The following is a 20,538-nucleotide window of genomic DNA, read 5'->3' as shown; positions in this document are numbered from 1 at the left end:
TTGACTTTGAAATAGATTTTATTAAATACTATTTTTTAAAAAAAAACACACAGGAAAGGGCAGAGAATTGATGCCAAATCAAGTTGAGGACTGTGCAAGTATAGTCCAGTTAGATATACAATTTATTGTTTTTTTTAATCTCTTCCGCTGTAGGAGTATGAAGAGGAGGAAAATAGGAAGTCTCATCAGCTCATCCCAAACCAGCACAACTGTGAATATAGAGAATTCAATAATGCAACAGACCACCCATAATGCAGGTTTTACAAAAAACATACTATTTTTAAAAAAGGTATACAGCACATTAAATGACATTTTACAAACAAAAACTTTAGGGGGGTGCAAACAGAAGAAAGTAACTGGCATTTGTTTCAGCACTCTCACTATGAATATTACTCAACTGATTATCTTTGTATCTATAAAGTCATATCACAAATATGAAAGTTTTCATCACAGACACATACAATATGCTTAACTTCCCTTTAACCGGGGATAAAGAAAACAGGTCAGAAAGAAAGACGGCATATTTTGCATGCAGAATTTAAAGACAAATATCTTGAAATTACATAATCACCAGAGCACTTTTCAAAATGTTGCTGATCCTGCATGAAGTATCACTAAGACAGGACCAGATAAACTATTTTTAAAATACAGTGAGAGCACTGAAGCAGCGTCTGGAATGAACAGGGCCTGTTGCATTTAGAAATGACACAAATTACGTGGCAAGATGTTTAAAGTCACAAAAAATGTGACAACTGCAGCAAGTTACTCAAAAACAGACACGATATAAAGAATTATATCAGGAAATATCAAGTTATTGTACACCCATTTGATATCTAGTCCATTATAAGGATGCCCTTCAGCGAACCAAAAGGCTATGTTTAGGACCATCCACTCTCTCCAGCTTTTCAAAGTGCTTCCGGGCATTACGAATATTGATAAGTGTAGCTGCAGAAGCTGAAAGAAAACAATTGTCAAAATTTAAAGAAACACTGCAAGTTAAATTGCATAAACAAATAAACATGCAATACATAAAATGAAAAGTAGAAGTGACAGCAGGACAAAGCTATATCCTAGATGGCCCGAAGAGCAACAAGCTTCGAACCTCAGATTTGCTATCAAAGGTTCCCAATGGAAACAGACAGGGATATATTATGCAATATCACTTTTAGATTAGATCAGATTCAACTTTATTGTCATTGTGCCGACTACAGATACAAAGCCAATGAAATGCAATTAGCATCTAACCAGAAATGCAAAGAATAGTGTTATTTACAAGTAAGTGCTACAGCACACAAATATAAAAGTACTAAGACAGTACAATATGGGTGCAATACTGCTTAGTGCTGTGACGTGAGGTTCAGCAGGGTCACAGCCTCAGGGAAGGAGCTCTTCCTGTGCCTGCTGGTGCGGGAGCGGAGGCTCCTGTAGTGCCTACCGGATGGGAGGACAGTTAAAAGTCCATGGTTAGGGTGAGATGCATCCTTGATAATGCTTTTCGCCCTGCCCAGGCAGCGTTTATGGTAGATGTTCTCAATGGTGGGCAATAGGGTGCCGATAATCCGCTGGGCAGTTTTCACCACACGCTGGAGTGCTTTTGTGGTCTGACACGGAACAATTGCCATATCACACTGAGATGCAGTTGGTGAGTATGCTCTCAATGGTACAGTGGTAAAAGTCCATCAGTATCCTGGGACAGAGGTAAGCTTTCTTGATGCCCTGCAGGAAATAAAGGCACTGTTGCGCCTTTTTGATCAGGATGGAGGAGTTCAGGGACCAGCTGAGATCCTTGGAAATGTGGACACCAAGGAATTTGAAGTTTGATACATGCTCCACTACAGCTCTGTTGGGGACGTGAGTGTGGCTCCTAGCGTGCCTGAAGTTCACAATGATCTCCTTGGTCTTCTGGGTGTTAAGGGCCAGATTGCTGTCGGTACACCACGCGGCCAGGTGCTGGACCTCGTCCCTGTAGGCTGTCTCGTCATCCCCTCTGATCAGGTCAACCACCATGGTGTCGGCTGCGAACTTGATTATGGAGTTAGAACCATGTACAGGAACGCAGTCATAGATGAAAAGGGAATACAGAAGAGGGCTCAGCACACAGCCTTGAGGCACACCAGTGCTCAGGGTGAGAGTGGAGGAGGAGAGGTTGTGTAATTTAACTGACTGGGGTCTGTTAGTCAGAAAGTCCAAGGTCCAATTGCAGAGGGATGAGCTTACCCACCGTTTCCAGAATAGCATCGTTTCAGTAGGGCTATATCTAATGGAATAGGTTCATGAAAGATACATTCAAAAGGTTTATTGTCCCATTAATAATTGTCACACAAATAATTTATGGATAATTACAACAATCACAGGTCGACCTTCACTAATCCTGCATCACTGGGAACTGAGGAGTGCCGGATTAGTGAAAATGCCGAATTACAGAAGGATCACATTAGGCATAATCGTGCCGGATTATCAGAGGAACCAGATTACAGGTAGTCGGACTAGTGAAGGTCGACCTGTATTTAATTTTAGGCCATTCTCATGAGAACAATTTCTTAGATTCTAAAGGAAACAATGCACACTGTGTCTATGTTATCTTGGATTGTTACAAAAACACTAAATTCCTTGTGGCACTATCACTTAATTTTGATAGGTTAGGTTAATGGAAGAAAAAGGCAGGATAGTTATGGAGACGAGACAACAGACACTGAAATCTGGAGCAAAACCAAAAGCTGGTGGAGGAATCTCAGGTCAGGCAGGTCTCTCCACAGATGCTGCCTCACTCGCTGAGTTCCTCCATCAAATTGTTTTATGGTTGGATAATAGTGATACAATGAAGAACCAGATAAAATATCAATAGTTCTAATGTTGAAAGCATGAAGGAATCAAATTAAACAAATTACCATTTGAAAAGTGTTGGATGTGTTCTCCAAATGTTAACAAGTTTTAAATAAATGAGTTATAATGAGAGAAAATATACAAAGCAAAAGTGTATTTTATAACTCTTAGGAGATCGCATTATGACATTTTTGTATGTTCTTTTAAAAAAAACACATCCATCTACAGAAGTTCAGGACAATAAATTCTCCTGTTCTTGTTACTATTTAGTCAAATCTCCCTGCTTGGTAGTCATCTAATTCAACCTCAAACCTTCTGACACTATTACTAAAATCCACAATCTGCCTCAAATATGCACTTTGGATACAAAAGTGTGTTTCCATCATCTCAGTAATTAATAAAAATCTTATTGTAGGCAAATAAATGGCAAGCAAGCCTGGGTAACTGTAAAAAATATACCTATTAAGTTACTGAAAAGTATACCTATTAACTGACTGCATCACCATCTCATTTGGGGTGGAGGGCGGTACTGCCCAGGATCAAAATAAGCTGCACAGTGTTGTAAAATTAGTCAGCTCCATCATGGGCACTAGCCTCTGTAGTATCCAGGACATCTTCAAGAAGCGATGCCTCAAAAAGGTGGCATCCATCATTAAAGATCCCCACCACCCAGGACATGCCCTGTTCTCACTACTACCAGCAGGAGGTACAGAAGCCTGAAGGCACACATTTAACAATTCAGGAACAGTTACTTCCCCCTCTGCCATCAGATTTCTGAATGGACATTAAACCCATCAGCCCACACTATTTTATTTCTATTTTTGCACTATGTATTGAATACATATATTTACTTAAATGTTTTTTCTCTATTATGTATTGCATTGTACTGCTGCCACAACACATTTAATGACATATGCTGGTGAAATTAAACCTGACTCTGAGTAAGTTTTCCGTGCCTTACAGTGATCTCTCATTTTGGAGTTAGTGTGTAGTAATCTGTCACGCAGGTTACATAAAATTCTGTAATGTGTAATTTACCATAACTAAAGAATATCATGACTGACAGTATAAAGGAATAAATTGGGAAAGCAAGAGGAGTTCCGGGTTACTTACGTATAGACGGATCTGACATGATTACCATCACATAGGTGTTGGATGTAAAGACATCAATGAATGCTGCAAAATTGGAGTTTCTAACTTCCATACTTTGGAAAGATGCTGCCAGTTTACTACAAAGTGAGCAGAATGATAAACATTTAATGGTGAAAACCAAGACCAGTGAATCCCATAATCACTATAACGTGTACTGTGCTTCTGTGGTCAGCAAATCCTGAACAAAGTCTAAGCAAGGCAAAGACTGTACCAGGAGTTCCCAACCTCGGGTCCACAAACCCCTGTTAACGGTAAGGGTCCATGGCATAAAAAAAAGTTGATTAGCCCCTGTTCTAGACGGTCGGTCTGAAACACAATCTATATCAGGTTTTTTTGGTATCTATTAAATCAGAACGGATTACAAACAGTACTTAAAAGTAGGGAGTTGGGGTAGGGAAACCCAAAAATCACTCAACTTGGTAAAGACATATATAAAAAAAAAACAACTGATGAAATTAGAAATGCTTCTCAGATATGGCATTCCGAGGAAGCTTTCTTCAGCTTCTCGGCCACACTATACCTCAAAGAATGTTCTAGACTAAAGCAAACTGTACTTGATTTATTTCTTGTTCTCATTTTGGTGAACACAAGTAGAAATCTTGTTCTTCAAAAGTTTACCTGCAGCTTAGCTTAAATTGTTTAATGATATTACTGATTTTTTCAAATCTGTGTGCATCCCTTTGTTCTTTACATTGATAGTGGGAGATCACCTGAAAAAGAGAGGAAGCTATTGTAAGCAGTCACTGTAAAAGGACAGAAGATCAAGATTAAAATGTTCCACTGAAAGAGAACACTGTACCAGTTATACCAAAAGCGCACAGCTTGCAATAATGGAGAAAAGTATAAACAATGTAACAGCAGAACTGAGAAAGAAGTGCCATAAATCAGAGATCGCATTTAAATATTTGGTGCATAATAAAACATCATATTTCCCACTCTTGTCATATAATACCCAAATAGTGTATGGAGGAAAAAGAAGATTTTCTAAATAAGCAAAAAAGATTTTTAAGCACAGAGGACTGAGGACAAGATCCACTCTCAGAAAGTATGGAGATAGCTTAACCCAATTTAGATTCTTGCATTAGGCCTCATTAGGTCTCAGAGGTTGTACATGCAGCTTTGTCAGAAGCAACAAAATGTAAGGATTCCTTAACAAAATAAAAATTTGTATAGTTAAATCATCCTAATTCTCAAAATTTAAGTGCAGTCATTACATTTATGTAGGTCAAACTAAACAGACTGAAACCTCCGAACCCAAATAAAATGCAGTTGAATTCAATATTCATTCAAGATACAGAAAACCCTTACCAATTTTAGACTGCACCAACCTCCACGACCCTCTTACAAAGACTCACATTCTCAAGAAATGCCAATCTTAATGAACAATACCAGGACATAGTAGGAATATATTAAATAGCAAACAATATTTAATCTAATACATCATACAGCGATAGATCTTCCAAATAAACAGATCCCCTTAGACATTAAAAATATTTTAAATGATCAACACTAAATCAGGACCTCTGTACAGATTGGGCAGCTAGTCAGAAAAAAAAATTGTTGCATTGGCTTAAAACTTAACCTTTAAAAAAAAAGAAGAAATTCATATTGAATTAGACAAGGGAAGTGCAAGATGGCTTACAGCAGGGGTCCCCAACCTTTTTTGCACCACGGACGGGTTCAATATTGACAATATTCTTGCAGACTGGCCAACCCTGGGGGGGAGTGTCTTAAGTTCAACAGTGCGTGACAGGGAATGAGGAAAGGTGCAGCTGACTCATATTGTTTCATATTGCCAAATCATATAGTTTCCTCGCGGCCCGGTAACACATGCTTTGCGGCCCGGTGGTTGGGAACCACTGGCTTCCAGGGACTGGACTGTACTCAGGGATTCATCTTCAAATGAACATCACTTCCCTACTTTTTTCCTCTTTCTACACTACTTACTTAACTATTTAATACAAACGTTTGTATATATATTTCTGTAATTTATTTTCCTCTATTATGTATTGCATTGAACTGCTGCCACAAAGACAACAAATTTCTCAACATATACCAGTGATACTAAACCTGATTCTGAATTGACACTTTTTATAGTGACAAGAAGGAAAGCTCAATTTAACAATCTCACAAAAACAGTACATTTACTACAATGCACAAGAAAGTGAGCAGCTGCATTACTGGGTCAAATATCCAAAGGCCTGGACGATGGCAGAGAGAGTTGAAATCCAACTCCAGCTACTTTTTTCAAATACTCCACAGATACTCCTCCTTTAGGCACATATATTAATAACCATGGAGGCAGGACGTATGGAAGCAACCATCTCATGAGGATCCTCACAAATTAACACCAGGAGGCAAGAAAGAATCTAGAGCACTTACTAGGAATGTAGCCCTTTCAAACAATAGCACCTCATCAGCTTCAATAATCTGAGCAAAGTTCCTCAAGTTGGTTTCCAGTTGTTGTACATTAGGGATCAGCTGGTACACAATGCTTGACCATGCCTAGGAGAAGTGCATCTCAAAAGCATTAGAAAATACCAAAAATGACATTTTGTGCATTGAGAAAAACATATTTTTTCATGTGATTAAAACTTATCTACCTTCCTGGTAGAAAAGGTGTCAAATTTCAAACATAATCTTTGCAATGCTATGCAGTTACAAGTGTTAACCCAGCTCCTGGTTGTTCCAGAAGATGGCACAATTGGCAGGGTACCTGTCAAATCAAACTAAATCCCTACAAGATAACCACACAGAAGCATTTCCACAGAGTGGCAATGAGGCCAAAGATCATTTCTCCTTGACAGGAGCTCAGGCTAAATATGGCATTACTACCAGCACTTTGGCCAACTTCAGGAGTTACAAAAAGTATTCAGGCAATCAAAATTTTCAGATGTTAAAATTTCCTTTCCTCTCAAATGCAAGATTATTTTATTTCTTCAAAAGAAGCAGGCATCTCTCAAGATTTCTATTACACTTTGTTGTCCGAACACGAGGGTTCCATCCAATATATTTCAGAGTTCAGCTGCACAATGTTTCACGGTATCAGAGTGGTGAACTATACTGTGCTCAATGCAAGCATAATTGAATGGTTTCAACTAGTTTAGTCTTTTAATCTTTTCGCAAAGCACACTGATTTCACACGAAAGAAAGGCTAGTACTTATATACCATTGTTCTTCTCATTTCATGTGATTATTCAGTTTCATTGCATCTATCCTATCTATCTCTACATACAAGATGAATGGGAAGCAAAGGGGAAAAAAAACTATCTGAATTAAATTGAATTTTAAGAAACTATCAGGTCACCTCTAATCTTTTCTTTAAGGTTTTTGAAAAGTCTTCTTACATAAAAAAATTGATTTGAATTGGTCCAACTTCAAGAAATTTATAGGGGTAATGCAATAAAGTATTATGTACAAATGAAAGATGAAATTCTGTAAAAGATCGCACATAAAACTTCCTTAAAATCTGTAACATCAGAACAGCTATCATCACTTCAAACTATCTTACTTTATACAAAGTCTCATCCCAGATGGAGGTCCGAAAGCATGTGCATTCTAGAGGACGTGATAAGCGCCTCAGGTCATCTTCACGCTCCTTAAAAATCTATAAATCATATCCAAAGAGATTAGACTCAAGAAAATAAATTCAGCCTTTATACAGAAGTTAGCAATTATTCCTCTTATATTTGTGTTAGGCTGTAAACTGAAGTGCCCTGTTCTCAATTTCAGTTCTGTGTCAAATGAGTACTTTGTACTCATCTAGAAACTGGCATAAACAATACCACAGGTCAGTGTTTAAATAGGTTTACCAATTATAAATAAAAATTTTAAACTGATATGGAGTTAATTCATTAGAAATTTTATCACTGTGGGCTGTTACTTTTGTTCGCAAAGCTGAGGGTATCACAAAGATTTCAGAAATCAAAATCCATTTCATGTAACTCCCAATTCAAGTACAGCATAGTATATCAGTCTTTTCAGCTTTCTAACAGTTAAACTTGGAACACAATTTCAGATCAGCCACAATATGACATCAAATTATATGTCAGAGTAGAGGCCAATTTCTATTTTTATTGATTTACTGAACATTGAGCAATGAGACCTTACCCACTAAAAACTCTGTGCACATAGCTATAAAAGAAAATTAAAACCCAAGAACCAAAGATGCTAACTTTTGGGTTATCCTGTTCTGCAATTATTCCATTTCCAAAATGATTGCTCTACTTCAGCAAAATGTTAAATTAGCCAGCTAACTCACCAAGTCACGCTGATCCTCCTGCACAAGATCCATCTTGTGGACAAGACAAAAAATTTTGGCATCAGGAGAGTTTTGAAGAATTGCTTCCAGGCACGATTGGTAGTAATGCATATCTTTCTCCAATTCCCGACTTTCAACATCAAAGACATAAATGAGAACTTCCACATTACGGAATATGTTGTCCCGCTGACTTGTAAAGTAGTTTTCCATGAACGTATCTTGGCTGAGATTTAAACATTGAGATTCAAACAATATCATAACAATCCAAGATATAATAATTCCCATGTCTACCTTTCCTAGTTGAAATGCTCTTTAAATATTCCAATCTACAACTTGTATTATTATCTGCACCATCCACCTCCAAATAATATTGCTATCACTTTTATGCCAAATCTTATCATGATTTTGTAATAGTGGAATGGTACAAAGAAGGGAGGAAGACCTTACATCACAAGACTAGAGAGAAATATACAGGGGCTCCCCAGGGTGCAAGGGACTTTAGTTAGTAGAAATCCGACTTCACACAAATTCACCCATACATTTTTAAAGCATTTTTAAAATGCTATATGAATAAAAAGTTGTGTGTGTTCATTAACGACTGCACATATTCCATAAATTTATGGATAGTGTCAGGGTGAACATTTGAGGAGAAATTATAGCAAGTTTACATAGTGATGCAATACAGGTAACAATAGAAAATTAATGTTTCTGTCTTGCAGAAAAGTTGATTGACGGACTATCCTGAAGAATGGAACCCAGGGATTTCCTGTAAATTGGCCAGAATGCACTATTTCAATACTATTACATGATTCCATTATAACATAATGGGAGAGATCAAATGGTCTGTATTTACTGTGAAAGTGGTTATGGAAGCCAAGAATTAATAGATATGGATAATGGTGCCTAGGAACATACCCACATTTCAAAAGAGATGTGGCAACCTTTAAGTATATTAAGGTGCACAAGTCCCCAGGGATTGACAAACACTCGTGCCGAAGTAGAGAAGCAATTGCAAGGGGCCTTGGTAGAGACACAGTGAATTTTGGTTAACTGAGCAGCCATTTATTTGGCATAACTCTTAAAGAACAAAAACTAAATCAAGAAAACAGCTGGGATTCCCTTTGTTTATTTGAGACTACGCTGCTTAATTGGGACAGGAGAATGTTGCTGAACAGTTTCTAATTAGTGTCAGTCGTTAGATACTACACTGTGCTTAGAAACAAAAAACCTACAGCACAATACAAGCCCTTTAGCCCACAAAGTTGTGCTGAACATGTCTTTACCTTAGAAATTACCTAGGGTTACCCATAGCCCTCTATTTTTCTGAGAACCATGTACCTATCCAAGAGTCTCTTAAAAGACCCTATCGTATTCGCCTCCACCATCGTTGCCAGCAGCCTATTCCATGCACTCACCTCTGTGTAAAAAAAAACTTACTCCTGACGTCTCCTCTGTATCTACTTTCAAGCACCTTAAAACTGTTTTCTTGTGCTAGCTATTTCAGTACTGGGAAAAAGGCCTCTGACTATCCACACAATCAATGCCTCTCATCATCTTATACACCTCTGTCAGGTCACCTCTCATCCTCCATTGCTCCAAGGAAAAAAGGCCGAGTTCACTCAACCTACTCTCATAAGGCATGCTCCTCAATCCAGGCAACATCCTTGTAATTCTCCTCTGCACCCTTTCTACTGTTTCCACATCCTTCCTATAGTGAGGTGATCAGAACTGAGTACAGTACTCCAAGTGGGGGCTGACCAGGGTCCTACACAGCTGCAACATTACCCCTCGGCTCCTAAACTCAATCCCACAATTGATGAAGGCCAATGCACCGTATGCTTTCTAAACCAGAGTCAACCCGCGCAGTAGCTTTGAGTGTCCTATGGACTCGGACCCCAAGATCCCTCTGATCCTCCAGAGCCGTCAGTTTTGTAAATACCGTCAGTTGCATGTGTGTTCAAAAAGCAGTGAGTTTTATCACAGTCAGTTTGCAAGAAATAAGCAGTAAGACAATTCAGGACTGTTTTGCTCACTGATGTTTCAAGGATTCAGGCTTAGGATGCCAGGAATGGTCGGGAATGAAAATGAAACAATTTCACTACTTTAACAAGTTAGGAATTACGAAGAATTCAAAGGCATCTATAATCTTTTTGAAGGTTACAATGACAATGCAGATTGGAAAGATGCAATCATCTAAAGCATTGTTTAAAGGCAGTCTATTATTTGCATTTAGGTGTCTACACGATTTTGTTCATTTACAGTCAATCATAAGAACATGTCAGATTAATTCCTCTGTCGATAACTATTAGGAACTAATACAGTTTTATAGTACAATAGAGGTATTGGTAATCTTTTAATTCGTTCTACATTTCATTTACATACACAAATTGTTACCCAGTTAAATGATAGTTTGACTTTTTTTTTTAAAAAAACTTTTTTTTTTAACTATTTCCATGAAACTTCTGCTAATTGGGGTAGCCGCTTAATTAGGCCAAAATGTACTGATCCCAATGTGTCCCAATTAACCAGAATCCACCGCATTTGTATCTTGCTTAGCCACAGGTGAGGAACTGAAGTCTGGAGGATGTCTAATGCTGTGCTTTTATTTAAGAAGGGCTGCAAGAGACAAGTCAGTGACCAGAAGTTCAGTTCAGTTTTCGTTTATTGTTATTTAGAAATGCATGCATTAAAAAATGATACAACGTTCCTCCAGAAGGATATCACATGAAAAACACAGGACAAACCAAGACTAAACCTGACAAAACCACATAATTATAACATATAATTACAACAGTGCAAAGCAATACCATAATTTGATAAAGAGCAGACCATGGGCACGGTAAAAAAAAAGTCTCAAAGTCCCGATAGACTCATCATCTCACGCAGGCGGCAGAGGGGAGGAACTCTCCCCGCCATGAACCTCCAAGCGCCGCCAACTCGCCGAAGTAGAACCATTGGAAGCACCCGACCGCAGCGGACTCTGTGTCTGTCCGAAAACTTCGAGCCTCCAACCAGCCCCTCCGAGCACTACCCTCTGACGAGCGCTTCGACCCTGCCCCGGCCGCCGAGCAACAAGCAAAGCCAAGGACTCGGGGCCTTCTCCTCCGGAGATTCTGTACCACACAGTAGCAGCAGCGAAGCAGGCATTTCAGAAGTTTAACCAGATGTTCTTCCGTGTTCTCACGTCCGTCTCCATTAAATCAGTATTGTGCACGGCACGCTACTTGACAAATAATAGACATCACCACCGGAGTGGCCGCTGCGAGCTGCGTCGCGCCGCCATCTTCTGCGGAAGTTTTCACCTGGATCAGTATTGCATCCACTATCATTTGTCATCTACAGTAATGAATTAGACAACAACATTGTTGACATGGTAAATAAATTTGTGGATGACACCAACATTGGTGCAGTGGACCGCGAAGATGGCTATCTCAACTTCCAAGTGAATATAAGTAAACTTGAGAAGTGGGCCGGAGAAGGGCAAATGGAATATAACTTAGTGTGAGATGGTGTACTTTGGCAAGTTAAACCAGAGTTATATTTACACAATAAGTTGTAAGGCTCTAGAAAACTTACTGCATAATAAAGGGACCAAAGGGTATAGATACGTAGTTTCCTGAAAGTGAAAACACAGATAAAGTGAAGGCAGCATTTGGCACACTTGCCTTCATTGGTTAGGGCAATGAATACAGGAGTTGGATGTCATGTTACACCCGTAGATGTTGGTGAAACTGCACTTGGAATATTGTGTGCAGGGTGAAGGATGACATTAAGCTGGAAGGGGCACAGAAAACATTCATGAGGGTACTGAAGGGCTTGTGTTACAAGAAGAAATGGAATTAGGCTGCAAATTTATTCCCTGGAGTGAAGGCAGGTGACCTTAGCGGTTTATAAAAGCCTAAGGGCCATAGATAGGATGACTGATTAGTTTAATCCCAGGACAGGGGAGTCTGATACTATGGGGCATAGGTTTGTGAGGAGAAATAGATTTAAAACATATCCGAGGAGGAACTTTTTCCACTTAGAGGGTGGTGGATACATGGAATGAACTACCAGCAGAAGTGGTAGAAATGGCTACAATTACAATGTTTAAAAGTACATGAATAGATGTTCAAGGGATATGGGCCAAATATGGGGAAGTTTGACTAGATGAAGCAGACAACTTGATTAGTATGAACGAGTTGGGTTGATGGACACCATTACTGCCCTATATGACTACCACAAGTAACAATGGACAATAATTATAGATCATAACATTAGGGTCACATTAGAGTTTAAAAATCAATCCTAAATAAAATGTTTATTAAGTGAGCAATGAACAAAATATTTATGTACTATTAGAACAAGGACAAAATGACACTGAAAAGATAAATCAGATCCCATACAGTGCCTTGAAAAAGCATTGTGCCCCCACAATTATTTCCACATTTTACTGTCTCATTTTCTGAATTTAAGATATATTGAAGCAAAATTGAGCTAATCTACAAAACATCATGTCAAATCAAAAGAAAAATTCCAAAACCTGTCAATTTACTAAAAATTAAAAACTAAAATTGAGGCTAAAAAGTATTCAACCCCTTTGTAATTATAATGCTAACTTTCCTCAGTAGCAATACCTTACCAATTCACACAATTTGTTGATGTAGAAACCTGGAGGATCATCTGTTTTCAATGAATTCATAAGAATACAGAGGGAACAGTATGGTAGATTTTCAACAGGCCAAACCAAAATGAAGACTCGGGCATTCAAGACAAGTCAGGAAAATGATAATAGAGAAGTAGAAATCTGGGGAAGGGTACGAGACCATTTCAAAGGCACTGAACGTACCTTGGAGCTCAGTACAGTCCATCATGGAGTAATGCTAGATCTAACATATAAAGAGGCTTTGAGGAAAGAGAAGCAGAAAAAAGGCTGTAAAGGTAGTAAGGTAGAAGGACTAAAGTGCATGTACTTTAATGCAAGAAGTATCAGGATCAAAGGTGATGAACTGAGAGCTTGGATACGTACATGGAATTATGATGTAGTGGCCATTACAGAGATTTGGCTGGCACCAGGGCAGGAATGGATTCTCAATATTCCTGGATTTCAGTGCTTTAAAAGGGATGGGGGGGGGGGAAGAGGAGGGATGGCATTACTGGTCAGGGATACTATTACGGCTACAGAAAGGGTGGGTAATGTAGCAGGATCGTCTTTTGAGTCAGTATGGGTGGAAGTCAGGAACAGGAAGGGAGCAGTTACTCTATTGAGGATATTCTATAGGCCCCCTGGTAGCAGCAGGGATACCGGGGAGCAGATTGGGAGGTAGATTTTGGAAAGGTGCAAAAATAACAGGGTTGTTATCATCAGTGACTTTAACTTCCCTAATATTGACTGGCACCTGATTAGTTCCAATGGTTTAGACGGGGCAGAGTTTGTGAAGTGTGTCCAGGACGGATTCCTGTCACAGTACGTTGACAGGCCAACAATGGGGAATGCCATACGAGATCTAGTATTAGGTAACGAACCGGGTCAGGTCACAGATCTCTCAGTGGCTGAGCATCTGGGGGACAGTGACCACCGTTCCCTAGCCTTTAACATTATCATGGAAAAGGACAGAATCAGAGAGGACAGGAAAATTTTTAATTGGGGAAGGGCAGATTATGAGGCTAGACGGCTATAACTTGCGGGTGTGAATTGGGATGATATTTTTGCAGGGAAATGTACTATGGACAATGTTTAGGTATCTCTTGCAGGATGTTAGGGATAAATTTGTCCCAGTGAGGAAGATAAAGAATGGTAGGGTGAAGGAACAAGTGAGGTGGAAAATCTAGTCAAGTGGAAGAAGGCAGTATACATGAGGTTTAGGAAGCAGGGATCAGATGGGTCTATTGAGGAATATAGGGTAGCAAGAAAGGAGCTTAAGGGGCTGAGGAGAGCAAGAAGGGAGCATGAGAAGGCCTTGGCGAGTAGGGAAAAGGAAAACCCCAAGGCATTCTTCAATTATGTGAAGAACAAAAGGATAACAGGAGTGAAGGTAGGACCGATTAGAGATAAAGGTGGGAAGATGTGCCTGGAGGCTGTGGAAGTGAGTGAGGTCCTCAATGAACACTTCTCTTCGGTATTCACCAATGAGAGGGAACTTGATGACAGAGAGGACAATATGAGTGAGGTTGATGTTCTGGAGCATGTTGATATTAAGGGAGAGGAGATGTTGGAGTTGTTAAAATACATTAGGACAGATAAGTCTCCGGGACCTGATGGAATATTCCCCAGGCTGCTCCATGAGGCGAGGGAAGAGATTGCTGAGCCTCTGGCTAGGATCCTTATGTCCTCATTGTCCACGGGAATGGTACTGGAGGATTGGAGGGAGGCGAATGTTGTCCCCTTGTTCAAAAAAGGTGGTAGGGATAGTCCGGGTAATTACAGACCAGTGAGCCTTACGTCTGTGGTGAGAAAGCTGTTGGAAGGGATTCTTAGATATAGGATATATGGGCATTTAGAGAATCATGGTCTGATCATGGCTTTGTGAAGGGCAGATCATGTCTACCAAGCCTGATAGAGTTCTTTGAGGAGGTGACTAGGCATATAGATGAGGGTAGTGCAGAGGATGTGATCTACATGGATTTTAGTAAGGCATTTGACAAGGTTCCACACAGTAGGCTTATTCAGAAAGTCAGAAGGCATGGAATCCAGGGAAGTTTAGCTAGGTGGATTCAGAATTGGCTTGCCCGCAGAAAGCAGAGGGTGGTGGTGGAGGGTGTACATTCAGATTGGAGGGTTGTGACTAGTGGTGTCCCACAAGGATCGGTTCTGGGACCTCTACTTTTCATGATTTTTATTAACAACCTGGATGTGGGAGTAGAAGGTTGGGTTGGCAAGTTTGCAGATGACACAAAGGTTGGTGGTGTTGTAGGTAGTGTAGAGGATTGTCAAAGATTGCAGAGAGACATTGATAGGATGCAGAAATGGGCTGAGAAGTGGCAGATGGAGTTCAACCCGGAGAAGTGTGAGGTGGTACACTTTGGAAGGACAAACTCCAAGGCAGAGTACAAAGTAAATGGCAGGATACTTGGTAGTGTGGAAGAGCAGAGAGATCTCGGGGTACATGTCCACAGATCTCTGAAAGTTGCCTCACAGGTAGATGGGGTAGTTAAGAAAGCTTATGGGGTGTTAGCCTTCATAAGTCGAGGGACAGAGTTTAAGAGTCGCAAGGTAATGATGCAGCTCTATAAAACTCTGGTTAGGCCACACTTGGAGTACTGTGTCCAGTTCTGGTCACCTCACTATAGGAAGGATGTGGAAACATTGGAAAGGGTACAGAGGAGATTTACCAGGATGCTGCCTGGTTTAGAGAGTATGCATTATGATCAGAGATTAAGGGAGCTAGGGCTTTACTCTTTGGAGAGGAGGATGAGAGGAGACATGATATAGAGGTATACAAGATATTAAGAGGAATAGATAGAGTGGACAGCCAGCGCCTCTTCCCCAGGGCACCACTGCTCAATACAAGGGGACATGGCTTTAAAGTAAGGGGTGGGAAGTTCAAGGGGGATATTAGAGGAAGTTTTTTTTTAAACTCAGAGTGGTTGGTGCGTGGAATGCACTGCCTGAGTCAGTGGTGGAGGCAGATACACGGGTGAAATTTATGAGACTACTAGACAGGTATATGGAGGAATTTAAAGTGGGGGGTTATATGGGAGGCAGGGTTTAAGGGTCGGCACAACATTGTGGGCCGAGAGGCCTGTAATGTGCTGCACTATTCTATGTTACAGTCCATCATGAAAATGTGGAAAAAAATGAAACCAAAGCCACTGTCTAGGTCAGGTTGCCTCTCTAAACCTAGTCACTGGAGAAGCATGGCACTTGTAAGAGGCCACTGTAACACCAACAGTCACACTCAGTGAGCTGCAGAAGTCAGTGGCTGCAACTGGAGATGAAGTTCATGACTCCACAATCTCAAGGCCTTAAACGAAAAGGGTATTTATGGAAGAGTGGCAAAAAAGGAATTCCTAGCTTTAAAAATAAACATATCCTTGCCTGTAAAGACTTCACAAGATATCTCTTAGAAAATACTGCAAAGATTTGATAGGTCTTGTGGTCAGGTGAGACTAAACTGGAACTGACTGGCCTCAACACTAAGCAGTACATGTGACACAAATCTAATTCCGTGCATCAGCCAGGTAACACCATCCCTACTGTAAAGTATGGTTGAGGTAGTATCACACTATGGCAGGGGTTCTCAACCATTTTTATGCCACGGACCCCTACCATTAACTGAGGAGTCTCTGCACCCTAGGTTGGAAGCCTTTGCTATGGAGATGCTTTTCAGCAGCAGGGACTGGAAATCAGATTTGATGGGAAGATAAATGCTGCTAAATACAGAGAGATCCTAGTTTAAAAACCTGCTAGTCTCTGCCAGAAAGCTTAAACTGGGAAGGAAGTTTGTCTTTCAACAGGACAACAACCCAATGCACACTGCAAGAGCAACCATGGAGTGGCTTCAAATGAAGAAAATTGATGTCCTTGAATGCCCCAGGCAGAGTCCTGACCTTAACCCAATCCAACATTTTTGGCAAGACCTCAAGATTGCTGTCCATTGCCACTCCCCAACTAACCTGGCACAGCTTGAGCAATTTTTCAAGAATGGGTACATCACTTCATCACATTGTGCAAAACTAAAAGAGACATTAAAAAAGACTACTGGCTACAATGGCTGCGAGAGGCGGTTCAACTAAGCAGAGGGGGGTAAATACTTTTGACATTTCAGTTTTTGAATATTTTGTTTTTCATGCTTTACAATTTCTTTTGTTTTTTTTGGGGTGTTCTACTGTGCCAAAGGGAGCATGTAATTCACAGAAAGAAACTCTCAATTAAACTGATCAAAATTCCTGGTTGGAGCACTCATTTCTGTGAACAAAGGGCTAGGGACTAAATACTTTGACAGGACACTATTTATCTGGATTGCAACAGAAAGATTGTTAAGAATTTCTTTAGGAAAGCAGAAACATTTTCAGACTTAATTCCTTAGAATAAATATTAGGCAAGTTGCATCCTTCTGAGGGGTATCCACTACATTCATATATTGTAAAATTTGTACTTTCTTTGCTTAGATTGGTTATCTGCAGGAAGAAACTTACTTTGTCAGCAGGAAAGGCTTTGCTAAATGAGTAGTGCAGCAGATTCCTATTCCAATAGGTACTTTTTTTTTCATTATTTTAACCTAGGGTCTAAAGTAGTTCCACATATTTTCTATTAAACTGCAGAAAAAAAATGTAGTTGTTCTAGAAGTGGGATGACAGTTGTGAACAAAGAATGGTGGATTAAATTTCATCAGCAATTGCATAATGCCACCTACCCACCACAGTCCCATAGATTCAGAACCAGGTTTCCCAGGAACCGGACATGTGAATGCTCCACGTCAACTGTGGAGAGAATAAAAATAAATGTACTTTAGAATCTACAAAGAGATACCAATGTTACATTACCCAAAAAACTCTTGATATAGTCCTTTACGGCTTAACTTTACACGGGGAAAAAGTATTCTGTATTTCCAATGTCATTAGCACATTTTCCCATTAGCATTGTAATATATGCAGAAAACAAATAAAGGCAAATAACAATCTAAGTACTATGGGGTATTAATTTTATTTTCTCTGGAAATTATATCTTCTGTATACTGAAATGCATTACAATAGCATTTGATCATGAAGGTTGATCGTGATCATGCATCGTACTTACTTGTAGCCGCAAGGCGTCTTGTGTCCCTGGCTATGTAGTTTGCAAAAATAATGGATCTCATGCTGGTCTTACCAGACCCACTCTTTCCCATCAACAGCACCTAGTGAAAGAACAGCGGCTTTAAACAGGAGAACCAACGATTGGAGTCCAATTTGTTTTTAGATGCCCATCATCTTTGAACAAGGTCAGCAGGAGCACAACCCATCCTTGGTGTAAGGTCACCAAGACTGAGTCAGTTGCAGTCCCTACTGCCCAAAATATATCCATTAGTACAGTTTGTTGCTGTGCAGAGACTGACATTTTTCTTTACAGCAAAAAGATTCAAACATTACTGACGATTCAATAGAAGCTTGTGAACGAAATGATGGCAAATCAGGACAATCAGCCAGTGAGGTTGAGCAAACTAGTTTTTGAAGAGCTTTAATGCTATCAATGTGTGTACAGCACGTGTCACTTACCACATGATCCAAAGAGTCTGGCCTGGGATTTCTCAGGAGAGATTGAATACCACTGGTAGTGAGGCAGAATCAAATATCTTCACTAAATAATGCATTCTCTGTCCATTGCTCTCAGATGGTAAGCAAGCAAATAAGGAGTTGGGTATTCCAGCTCATTATGTTGTGTGGTACAACCATTGTGTTGAATCCAACAATGCAGGAACAGCTATCTGAATTCTGAGTACCCATGTGACATCTGTGGTTCTTCAGCAGCAAGAGAATGCTATAGCACACAACCTGCAACATTAAGGCTAGGCATATCCTTCAATCTCCCATTACCATCAAACCATAGATAAAATCTGGTTCGAGGAACAGAGGACTGTGGCAGATGCAATCTTAGGCAGATGTAAAATGGTTGTGGCAATGCAATAAAGTTGCTCATGCATGGATGTGACAGAATTGCGGAGCTTGAATCTATCCAATTCATTTTGGGAACATTTAGTTTTGCCCCTGCCATTCTGCTCTTTAATATTATGGGGGTACACAACTAAACAATTAACTGAAGTGACATATTCACAATGCCACAGACCAGTACTTCATCCAGAAGAGAAATCTGAAATACAAGCAAACAATTCCAAGTGGATGATCCATCTGCACTTGCTCCCAAAATTCTCAGTCACAAATAGAAATTACTGGGCAGATAACTTAATTCATTCTGACATTAAAAAGTGTTGATTGACAGTTCTTAGCAAAAAATCTAAACCTATCATTGAAGACAGTTGCAGTGTCATGCAAACAGGAATCACTAAGAGAGAGAGAACAGCAAAGACAGAGATTTTTCAGTTTGATTAAAGAATTCAACAGACTATCCTCTGAAACTCACAAAACTTAATACGGATGCAAACCTTGATACGACTACAGTCATGGACTAAAATAGTCTGGGTGGTGTGTCGCTGCTGAATGGTGCAAAAGAAAGGAGATTCGGGGGGGGGGAATTAAAGAAATGCAATCATAATGTGGCAAAAAGATGGATAGGGGTTTTAGAGAGGGTGCCAGTGAAAACAAGCTGCCTTGATGGCAAATCGCAAATGAGGAGGAAGTTTCTGGAAGTGCCCTATTTGGGATAACCCTGCAGAGGGCATGTTGACTTCCAGACAAGTGCCACAAGGGGAGGTTAACCCCCGCAGGAAGGGAGAAGATGAAAAAAGGGGTTTAGTTACCCATTGCCGTCATTCCGTTGTCCGGTATACCCCACCTTAACCTTTCCCTTCTAAGCACCCTACTGCCGCTATTACCTTTTTCTTCATGGCTGTGCTTGGCATCCCCCGCCTACTGGAGTTGCAGATTTATCCCAAGCTTTGCCCGGACTGTCTCCACCTCTGGGTCGCAGCCGTGCAGCTTCTGGAACACAACAGGCCACAGTCACGCGCTTTCGCTTGCGTCATTTACATGGTGACCACTTTACGGCGTCCCACTCCCACCGCCCGAAGAGTTATTTGCGACATTGTCGCAAACAATTCGCGGCGCTTCGGCGGCGCTCGAGTCTCCGCCCTAGTTTCAGAGACGTTGACGGAAGTTCAAATGTGTGAAAGAAATTGTTTTAACCGGACAAATCTCCAAGTGGAGGTTAACAACAAAGAGTTAACAAATGCGCTGGTAGTTAGAAAATTAATCTCAGGGTTGTACATGGTGACATAAATGATAAGTTTGATGATAAATTTACTTTGAACTTTAAAGAAGTTCATTTCAAGTTAAATTTTAAAATATATGCGTACTTAAAATTAGACTGCTGGTTTATATTGTGGTGAGTTATTTATCCTGGGGTAAGAGTCGTTTTAAATCTCGGGGCCTATAGATTAGTAGAAGGTCACAGTTTTTTTTAGGGGTGGAGGAATCTAAAACAAAGGACAGGTTTAAGGTGAGGGGGGAAACCTAAGGGTGACCTAAAGGGCGAGATTTTCACACACACGGTGGATGGTACTGTATGTGGGACAAGGTGTCAGTGGAATGTTTTACAGCGCCGGTTATGGGGTTCAATGCCCACTGCTGTCTGTAAGGAGTTTGAATTCCTTCACGTGAGTGCAGGCATTTCCTCCTGTTGCACTGGTGTCCCGCCACCTACATTCCAACACACGGGTAATAAGTTG

General features: G+C 40.2%; 1 protein-coding gene across 2 annotated transcripts; it reads right to left on the bottom strand.

Annotated features, from left to right (window-relative positions):
• Positions 1 to 19,836, bottom strand: rraga (Ras-related GTP binding A). 2 transcript variants are annotated; one of them, XM_072270597.1, is made up of 9 exons: positions 19,687 to 19,835; positions 17,955 to 18,054; positions 17,572 to 17,638; positions 8,237 to 8,459; positions 7,487 to 7,582; positions 6,358 to 6,480; positions 4,594 to 4,685; positions 3,937 to 4,052; positions 1 to 954 (listed from the first exon to the last, which is right to left on the bottom strand). In XM_072270597.1, the coding sequence occupies exons 1-9, from the start codon at positions 19,711 to 19,713 to the stop codon at positions 857 to 859; spliced, it is 942 nt and encodes a 313-aa protein (XP_072126698.1). In that variant the 5' UTR covers positions 19,714 to 19,835; the 3' UTR covers positions 1 to 856. The 2 variants fall into 2 exon arrangements, with proteins under 2 accessions (XP_072126698.1, XP_072126699.1); XM_072270598.1 differs by lacking the exon at positions 6,358 to 6,480 and having other exon boundaries at positions 19,687 to 19,836.
• Positions 19,837 to 20,538: the final 702 nt, after the last annotated feature.

The sequence above is a fragment of the Mobula birostris genome, chromosome 10 (genome assembly GCF_030028105.1).
Source record: "Mobula birostris isolate sMobBir1 chromosome 10, sMobBir1.hap1, whole genome shotgun sequence".
Classification (NCBI taxonomy): Eukaryota; Metazoa; Chordata; class Chondrichthyes; order Myliobatiformes; family Myliobatidae; genus Mobula; species Mobula birostris.
Note: the sequence above shows the minus strand (reverse complement) of the source record. Positions and strands in the feature narration are given on the sequence as shown.